Source organism: Nicotiana tabacum, chromosome 3 (genome assembly GCF_000715075.1).
Source record: "Nicotiana tabacum cultivar K326 chromosome 3, ASM71507v2, whole genome shotgun sequence".
In the NCBI taxonomy this organism is placed as follows: domain Eukaryota; kingdom Viridiplantae; phylum Streptophyta; class Magnoliopsida; order Solanales; family Solanaceae; genus Nicotiana; species Nicotiana tabacum.
In genome coordinates, this window is record NC_134082.1 from 182,077,374 (window position 1) to 182,086,959 (window position 9,586).

General features: G+C 33.7%; 2 protein-coding genes across 2 annotated transcripts; one reads left to right on the plus strand and one right to left on the minus strand.

Moving 5' to 3' along the window:
- Positions 1 to 484: 484 nt before the first annotated feature.
- Positions 485 to 5,053, plus strand: LOC142178354 (uncharacterized). Its single transcript, XM_075247692.1, has 9 exons — positions 485 to 520; positions 635 to 1,462; positions 1,724 to 2,104; positions 2,186 to 2,329; positions 2,679 to 2,922; positions 2,990 to 3,134; positions 3,215 to 3,338; positions 4,204 to 4,733; positions 4,822 to 5,053. Exons 1-9 carry the CDS (start codon positions 485 to 487, stop codon positions 5,051 to 5,053), a joined length of 2,664 nt encoding a protein of 887 aa, XP_075103793.1.
- An 858-nt stretch (positions 5,054 to 5,911) lies between these two features.
- On the minus strand, positions 5,912 to 9,032 carry LOC142178359 (uncharacterized). Its single transcript, XM_075247696.1, has 5 exons — positions 8,891 to 9,032; positions 8,467 to 8,725; positions 7,550 to 8,100; positions 6,848 to 7,458; positions 5,912 to 6,419 (listed from the first exon to the last, which is right to left on the minus strand). The coding sequence occupies exons 1-5, from the start codon at positions 9,030 to 9,032 to the stop codon at positions 5,979 to 5,981; spliced, it is 2,004 nt and encodes a 667-aa protein (XP_075103797.1). The 3' UTR covers positions 5,912 to 5,978.
- Positions 9,033 to 9,586: the final 554 nt, after the last annotated feature.

Sequence of the window (9,586 nt, forward strand, 5' to 3'; positions counted from 1 at the left end):
AAGGACAAGTTGAAAGAAGTCCAAGTTGATGAAGCTTCAAAAGAAACCAAAAATCAAGTTGGCTCAAAGAGGAAAAAACCTATGAAAGATTCAAGAAACCAAAAGGTAATTGGTATTTGTTACATGTATTCTGTTGTATTCATATCTATCTTCTTGTATTTTTGTACCTTTTTGTATAGTGTAGTCTGTTTCTTCTACAGTATGTTTATGTATTCATATGTATTTGGTTGTTTCCAACAGTTCATTTTTAATGTAATCTTACCTGTATTCATATGTATTCATGTGTATTTAGCGTTTGCTAATATATATTTGCGATAATTCAATTGTCCAGTTTGACCTCAAATGTATTCATATGCATTCATATGTATTCAGTTGTATTCATCTGAAATATTTTGTATTATATCTGTATGTTACAAAGTATGTTAGCATATATTTAGCCTTGTCACTGTATCTAGTCTTCTGTAAGTGTTTGTAGTTGTCTGACATGCATTTGGCTTTGTCACTGTATCATGTCTTACATGTATTCCAAAAAATCTTAATATGTATTTTTGCAAAGTTAGCACCCCATATTAGTAGTTACACTAACACTGATATAGTATGCTAATTAACATGTATCTTTCAATGTTCATTGCAGGGAATTGATTTGTTTGTGAAACACCAGCCAAAATTAGCACCCCATATTAGTAGTTACACTAACACTGATATAGTATCCCAGCTAAAAGATAAGCTTACTCCCGATCAGTTCCAACAATTCGGCAATACATGTTTTGGCTCATTTCTTCAAATGAAGCGATTTGATGTTCAACATCAACTCTTCAGATGCTTCATGGCTCGACAGTTAAACGGCACTCCAAACAATGTATTTGCAGTATACGTCAATGGTACTGAATTACATTTCACATTAAGGGAGTTTGCGCTTGTGACTGGCCTCAAATGTGTAGGTAAAGATGAAGATTTTGAGTTTAGTGAAACTCCTCCTAACCGGCTTATTGCGACTTATTTTGGAAGTGCTAATATTGTAAAGAAGAAACACTTGAGACAATGCTTCAATGACAAGGAATGGGGCCCCGACAATGATGAGGATGCTTTGAAGGTATCTTTGTTGTATTTCATCCACGCCTTTATATTTTCATCTGAGAAGAATAGTGCAACTATACCGAGGCTAGATTTTGACTTAGTAGAGAGTGAGCGCTATTCTGAATATCATTGGGGTATTAAAGCATTTGAGCTATTGATAAACTCGATTAGCAAGAAGATGGATGCTTTGAAGAAGTATTACAAGATAGCTGGGATGCCCCTAGCTATGCAGGTGTGGTTTTATGAGTGTTGTTCTTCTGTTGATTCCAAAATTGCAGTCCGAGTCTGCGACGTGGTCCCCAGAATACTCAATTGGAGAACCACCGGAAATCAGCCAACATTTTCTTATCTGATGAACGGCATGTTCAAAGACACCGGAAACACGGTAATATACAAATGTTATCAATATTCTGAAGATAATTGAACATAAATACATATATAATTTGCATACATTTGCATTCAGTTAGAGGGGAAGCCTACTGTTGTATTCATTGGATTCATAAGCTTATATACATGAATACTTGCATACATATTAATACATTTTAATACATTCAGAATACAACAGAGTTAAATACACCTGAATATAGCATTATACAGTTATGCATTAATATGTTTTTTGTAAGTCATAACTTATTTTTGTTCACAGATTGTGTTCAAGGACATCACTCCTCTAGATATAGAGCTTGCTGTTTTTCAGATTCCTCAAGTGTGCGCCGATATTGAGAAAATACCTACTCCTACGCATTCAGACAAATCGGGACAGGATACAGATGACTTTTCTCCTACACCCAATCTTCAATCTAAGAAGAAACATGTTGAAAGTGTTGGTCCATCTTCATCACCGCCACATAAGAAGGTCAAGGAACAACCCAAGATTCCTACAAAAGAACCAGAATATCAGCCCAAAGTCCCTCATGTTTGTCTTTCTGACATTGGACATAAAGTTGTGCATGACCATCAGCTCCCAGAAGGCCAAAATGAGGACCCATCTTCTTTGAGGAAAGACCTAAAATCATTCAAAGAATACGTGAGTATTACCCACCGATTAATCAATAAAGTTTGATAGCTATGTGTTTTAGTATTTTTCCAACTATTTTTTACTGTTAAGGTTGTTGGAGAGTTCAAGTCTCTAAGGACATTGATCAATGATAACTTCAAGATGCTTTCAGACCAACTTCAACAAAATCAGCAAACTGAACCCATAGTGAGACATGATGGTGGCATTGACACAGATGTCGGAGATAATAATGAGGTATAAAAGCAGTTATCATATTCAGCATATGTATTTAGATGTATTCATATATGTTTTAATCTAGCCATTTTACTGATGTATTTAACTGTTATTCAGCTCTATATATATGTATTCTGACTTTTAAATCTTAACATATTGAGCATATTTTTTTAAATGTATTCATAACTGTGTTACACTTAATCTGTAATATCACTTTAAACTGCCGTATTTATTTTTATTTCAACTGTATTTACATGTATTCTGCTTGGTTAATCTGCATTTTCTGTAATGTATACTAGCTACATATATGTATTTAATCTTTTTTCTAACATTAAGTTACCATGCTAACAATGATACATACATCTACCAGAAAACTATTTCAGAGGTACCGTCCATCATACCATCTACCACAAACCAAGAGGATGTATCTAAAGAATTCTATGTTTCTCAATTTGAACTGGATGACAAGTTTCTACCCAGTCAAATTCCAGAAACTAGAATAGTTGTTCACGCAAGTGCAAAAAAAGATGAAGCCACACCAGTGAAACCTCAACGAAATAGGCGACCAAGTAGATGGAACTCTTCGCCTTATCAGTCTAACTTCGACTCAGGAGGTAAGTGATTTTACAAACGTAATAATCAGCATTCATTGTGATTATTTACAGCATGTTCTATTTACAGCATGTTCCTCTGTAAAGTTGACACCCATCTTTGAAAAAAGACACCCATTTGAGGAAGATCCAATAATGGGTCCACATCCTATGTTACTCATTCAAGAATATGACAAGTGGGTTCGTGAAGGTCTTCTAGCAAGACATGATCAGAAGTGAGTTTTCCCCCGTTCATTGTATTATGTTTTCATTTTTTTATGGTATGTACATAATGAGTTTTATATCATACTTGTAGAGGTAATCTCGACGACCATTACAAGAAAAACAAGTCTATACTTCACATTCCATTGGATTTTGGAGTTGATTCCAAAAATTGGTTTTACCTTCTATCCATTTACGGGAAGTTATGGGATGACAATGTGAGTCTTTCCCAAAAATGATAATCTTATCTTTAAATAATAACATGTTGTTTTATTAACTTGTATTTAGCTGTATTTTTCTCTTATTTCCTATGTATTTAGCTATAGTCAATTGAATTGAACTGTATTATTAACGTATAATTAAATTTATTGATACTATTGTATACAACCGTATTTATCAATTGAATTACATGTATTCATCCAATGGCAGTTAAATTCAACTGTTTCAACCAGATGTCTAGATCTGTATTCAACTGTATTACAGTGTATTCCACCAAAGTCAGTTGAATTGAACTGTGTTATTAACCTATATTCAACTCTATTCTACATGTTGTATTCACCTATATTAAGGAATTGAATTAGTTGTATTCATTCAATGTCAGTTGAATTCAACTGTAGTCCATAAGCTGAATACAATTGTATTCACCTGTATTACAGTGTATTCCTCTATTTTCTGTATTCAGTTGTATTCAACTTTTTTTTAGCATCTGTATTGAGGTATTCTCAGTTAAATTCAAATGTTTCAACCAGCTGTCCAGATCTTTATTCAACTGTATTATAGTGTATTCCACCAAAGTCAGTTGAATTGAACTGTGTTTTTAACCTATATTCAACTCTATTTTACATGTTGTATTCACCTATATTAAGGAATTGAATTAGTTGTATTCATTCAATATCAGTTGAATTCAACTGTAGCCCATAAGCTGAATACAGTTGTATTCACCTGTATTACAGTGTATTCCTCTATTTTCTGTATTCTGTTGTATTCAACTTTTTTTAGCATCTGTATTGAGGTATTCTTATATATTATTTCTTAGTTCAAGCAAATAAACTCACACTATCTACCAACCTCTTTTGTTTATAGCATATGGATGTCATATTCTACTATTTGCGAAAGATGGGCAAGTACAATCAGCATAGGGACTTCACGTTTACTACTGTTGATTGTATATTCAAGACAAGAATAGATGAAATATATGACAGGTATGAAGATACAGATAGTAATGCTAATGTAGCAAAACAAGAAGACGTTGTATGTGAGTATATTAGGGGCTACAGATTACATGCTAATGTACCCTGGCATACAGTGGATAATGTCTTGATACCAGTGAACTTGAAGGAAAAACTTCATTGGGTATTGGTTGTTGTTACTTTCAAATATAGATGTATCAAAGTGTACGACTCGTACACGTCTTCCGGTCATGATGCATACGTAGTCTCTGAGATTGTAAAGCTAGCTAAGCTATTACCTCTGTATCTGTCAATTAGTGGCTTTTATAGAGATAGTCAAGGCATTCACTGGTATGCTTATCCCGCATACACAAACAAGGATCATAACGAACCTTTTGAAGTTATCTTCGTTCCAAATCTGCCTCAACAGAAAGCGGGCAGCATGTAAGTATCCAATCATCATTCTTATATGTTTTATACACAGTATATGGATTAATTAATTTATATTCTGTTTCAATCAATTATTGTTTAGGGATTGTGGAGTGCATGTTGCAGCCTTCGCGGAGTTTCTGAGCACTATTGGAGAGATTACACAAAAAATACCATTTGATGCCATTCTTCTCCGTCAAAGATATGGTGCTCTGTTATGGGACTATGCTATGCGCAAGATAGATGCTGATGCAATAAGCGAGAGTGAAGCACCTTCAAAGATTGAAAGGCAAATCTCTGAGTCGGAGGCAAAGATGCAAATAGTTTTAGAATAGCTTTAGGGTTTTTTTTTGAGTTTAGCTTGAACAATGATACTGATTGTAGTGGTTTTGGTCGTAGATGCTATTTACTTACATGCTGAAATTTGGTTAAGTTTGCTTGAACAGGTTTTAGCTAACGCACATGTTAGTTAAAATTTCTGAAACTTTATGTATGCTGAATGATTTTTGTTAATGCTAATTTTTGAATTGTATTCAGCTGCATAAGATCAGTTTTATCTTGCAGTATTAAGCAGTTGTATTTAGTTGTATTATTCTGTTTAGCTTATTGTATTAATCTATATTATTCAGTTCAATTCAGTTGTATTAAAGTGTATTTATCAGTTGTCTACAGTTGGTATGCAAGTATATTCAGTTGCATCCATTCAGATGTAACTTTGAATTGACTAGAAACAATACAAGTTATATTGATTAACTTGTATTTAGTTGTATTATTCAACTGTATTCAGCTGTATTTTTCTCTGATTTCATATGTATTCAGCTATAGTCAATTTAATTGAACTGTAGTATTAACCTATAGTCAACATTATTGAACATGTTGTATTCAAATGTATTAAACAATTGAATTACCTATATTCATCCAATGTCAGTTAAATTCAACTGTTTCAACCAGATGTCCAGATCTGTATTCAACTGTATTACAGTGTATTCCACGAAAGTCAGTTGAATTAAACTGTGTTATTAACCTATATTCAACTTTATTCTACATGTTGTATTCACCTATATTAAGGAATTGATATAGTTGTATTCAACTATACTAAGATACTCTCACAGCCAAATCATATATATTTATATATATAAAAATACTTCAACTAAATAAATTCATAAAATATTAACGAAAGTCATTCCACAATATATTACTTCGAAAAAAGAATTCATTATAGCTGATAATGTCGAGTCACCAATACATGTCAGAATACAACTATTTATTACGTGGAGCATTCCTACAAGTTCGCTTGTTATGTCCTCCCTGCCCACATATGCTACATGAATGTTGATTTTTCGGCAACAGCAATTCACTTAAATTTTTGTCGCGCTTCTTCTTTGGCCTTCCAGGAGGTCTTTTCCATTTGGGTGGTAGTACAACCTCCTCTGCAACATGCTCTGGTATATTCCAGTCATTTTTGTCCGGTAGCGGGTACACTGGCACATCGTATGTCATTACAATTGTACTTGGCTTGTAATAGCTAGAGCAATATTCTTCAGGCATTAAAAACTTGCTCTTCAATACAGCCCAGGCATGTGGGCATGGCAATTCATCAATTTGGAATCTCCCACAAACACATTTTCTCTCGAGCAGACAGACTGTGTAATTCCTCCCACCATCGTTAACAGTATGTAAGTATTCAGTTGAGGGTACCACCTACATTTAAAAACAGAAATATACGTTTTGAACACATTTACATGAATTAACAAATATATACTACTGAGTTAAATGGTTACTATCAACTTCAAAAATTGCAACTTCATTCAATTTCAGTTAAATTCAGCTGATTCCAGCAACTGTATGCAACTGCATTCAACTGTATTACTCTACAGTCTGCATTTGTATTCAACCTTTTTTTAGCAGATGTTTTCAGGTATTTCCAATCAATTTAAACTGTATCAATCACCTGAATTCCATTGTAATCATTATCACATGCATACAGTCTTAATAATAACATGTATTTACCTGTATTCATCTATATTATTTACTAGTTCAAGCAAATATTCATAAAAATGCATACCAGTAGTTCTGCCTAAAAAAATGTATTCAGTTGTATACAACAATGCCATAAAAAATTAACTTACAGTTATACGGGTACACATGGTCTCATTCACCTCCAGCATTTCCTGGTATTTTCTCCCAAGCGTCTTGTATGTCTGAGTAGCTTCTTTACGGTTACTACAATTCCAACGACCAAACATCTTCCTAACTTCTTCGAGGAAGTCATATATTGGCAATTCTCTTGCTGAAACTAGTGCTGCATTGATTGACTCAGCTATATTTGACGTCATTGTCCATCCCCTGTTAACAGGTGCATACAACCTAGCCCACTTTTCGTAACCAGCTAACTCTAAGTATTCTTTCACCCTAATATCTACCTTCTCAACCTTCTCCATCAGACTATCAAATTCAGTTTGTGTGTATGCTTTTTCCATCGAGAAGTATATCTCACTCAACTTGGCATGACTCTTTTTGAATTTCTTGTATACGTTATTCCATAGATGCCATATGCAAGCACAATGCGGTAAATCCGGATATACTCTCGATACAAATTTAATGATGCTCTCATTTCTATCCGAAACAATGCACATGTTTTCCCTTACACCGTACGCTATCTTGAATTGCTCAAAGAACCACGTCCAAGCAGCATCGTTCTCTGAATCAATAACACCGTATGCTAGTGGCAATATATGACCTGTTTAATACAATTGAATATAATTGTTTTTAAATACATGTTTTCCAATGCTTTAAATATTAAAAAATTGTATTATTATTGAGGTACTCACCTGCCCCATCCAACGTGCTTGCAGAAACGAATGTCCCGGTGTAGTAGGATTTTAGATGACTTCCGTCCACTACAACAATTGATCTACAATGATCAAACCCCCTTATAAATGCATACAATGATATATACACGTACATGAATTCATTCTTTGACGATTTTTCCATTCTTATGTGAGAACCTGGATATGTCTTATCCATTGTATATAAGTATCCTGGTAATTTTTTGTATGAATCAGCCGGTTCACCTCTAAGAAAATTCATTGCCTTTTCTTTAGCCCTCCACGCCAACATATAGCTAACATCAACACCTAGATCTGATTTCACGTCATCAATAATGTCCCTCGGAGTGTATTTCCTCTTATGGTTTGTAAGCTTTGTCCTTATAATACCACTTATAAGGCTGCTACTAGCTTGCCGCTGCTCGTACACTTTATCCTTCAGCGGACATGTATGGTTGTCATTGAATTCTCTCACCTTGAATAATTCCGATTTGTTAATGCTTGAAGCCTTAAACCTCCAATCACAATCTTCTGAAATACATATTAATGCATAGCTGGACAGAAAAGTTCATACATCAGACAACTTAACGAATCTGACATATATACTTCCTATTCATTAAGTACCAAATTGATATCTGTGTATATGTAATTTTGTATACTAACGAATTACAATATTGTTCGATGTGATTAAATACAATAAATACAACTAAATACATTCGTATGAATAATCAAACACTTAGTAACATTATAGACATAATATGAAAATAATCATAGCCACTGTTGTATTTTTTCAATAGTAAAATACACCTGAATACATATTATTAAGCACACTAAACAAATATAAATTTTCAAAGGTGTTCATCATCTGGAGGAAACACACAACTACAATTAAATACAACAAAGTTAAACAAACATCAAACCTGACAGCATTAGACCGATCAACACGAAATTGAAACCTTTGAGCTATAGCATAATTATTCATCACCTCTTTCAATGTAGCCTTATCCTTATACACTTGTCCAGTCATAACCTCCTTTTTATTAGTTTTTGAAATTATCAAATCCATGTGGAGTTCGAACACTCCAATCGCTTCTCCTGAATTGGCAAGTTCTATAGCTAGTGTATAATCTGTATCGGAATCGTACATTTGAACTGCTTCGTCTATCTGCACAATGTCGCCTTGATTTAAACCATATCATTGTGTATTTCCATATCATAATTCTCTGTTCTCTTTTTTCAATTTTACATACACTCTGTAACCCATATCATTGTGTATTTTCATTGGCGTGCGATTGCCTTCAACATTGTATTGTATTTTAATGGTATTTGTGCTCAAATCTATACCCAGTTGATTAGAAATTGAACAAACTAAATCATTAAAGGAAGCATACTCCTTAATCAGTATTCCCTCAATTGAAAAGTCGATATAATTGCCCTCATCGTTCCACTTTCCAGAATGACGCAACAAAACTGTCAAGCTTGCCATATATATAGAAGAGTTATACCTTCTTCTGTATATAATTTGTCGCAATCGATAAGGAGGAGAAGAAAATCGCACAATATAGAAGCAAGTTGCTCTGTTTCTTCGCTTCTTTAACGTTTCTGTATTTTTGACTTTGAGAAGAATACAGATTGATGGGATAACTTTTAAGTTTGTTGAGTAAAATTAGGGAAATCAGAATTGATTTGATTTCCTTCCGTTTTTAACATCTTCATCGACCCAAATATTGCGCAGATACGTTACGTATTTAGCGCTGCATACGTTTGAATACAGGTAAATACATTTCAGAAATAGCTGGATTTCCTTTTTGTACGCCGCTAATTTTTGTTGTATTATTAAATACACTACCTTAAATACATTAAATACATTATATAATTGCATAAAAGATATCTATAGGACGTAATATAGCAAAGGGTTTCTATTAATTGATAATTAGGACTAAAAAATGGTGCTTTGTGAAAAATTCTCTTGATATCACCCAAAGATACCTCGACTAATCTATTGAGTATATTAGATCTTCATCTAATGCAGCTAGAGAG

What these genes read in the sequence shown, in the direction of transcription:
- LOC142178354 (XM_075247692.1), top strand. Translation starts at nt 485, where the DNA reads ATGCATTTGGCTTTGTCACTGTATCATGTCTTACAT. An exon ending in CACTGTATCATGTCTTACAT is followed by an intron (nt 521 to 634) that starts GTATTCCAAAAA and finishes TGTTCATTGCAG; the next exon opens with GGAATTGATTTGTTTGTGAA. An exon ending in CTAGCAAGACATGATCAGAA is followed by an intron (nt 3,135 to 3,214) that starts GTGAGTTTTCCC and finishes TCATACTTGTAG; the next exon opens with AGGTAATCTCGACGACCATT.
- LOC142178359 (XM_075247696.1), bottom strand. Translation starts at nt 9,032, where the DNA reads ATGGCAAGCTTGACAGTTTTGTTGCGTCATTCTGGAAAGTGGAACGAT. An exon ending in AAGCACGTTGGATGGGGCAG is followed by an intron (nt 7,459 to 7,549) that starts GTGAGTACCTCA and finishes TGTATTAAACAG; the next exon opens with GTCATATATTGCCACTAGCA. An exon ending in CCATGTGTACCCGTATAACT is followed by an intron (nt 6,420 to 6,847) that starts GTAAGTTAATTT and finishes TTTTAAATGTAG; the next exon opens with GTGGTACCCTCAACTGAATA.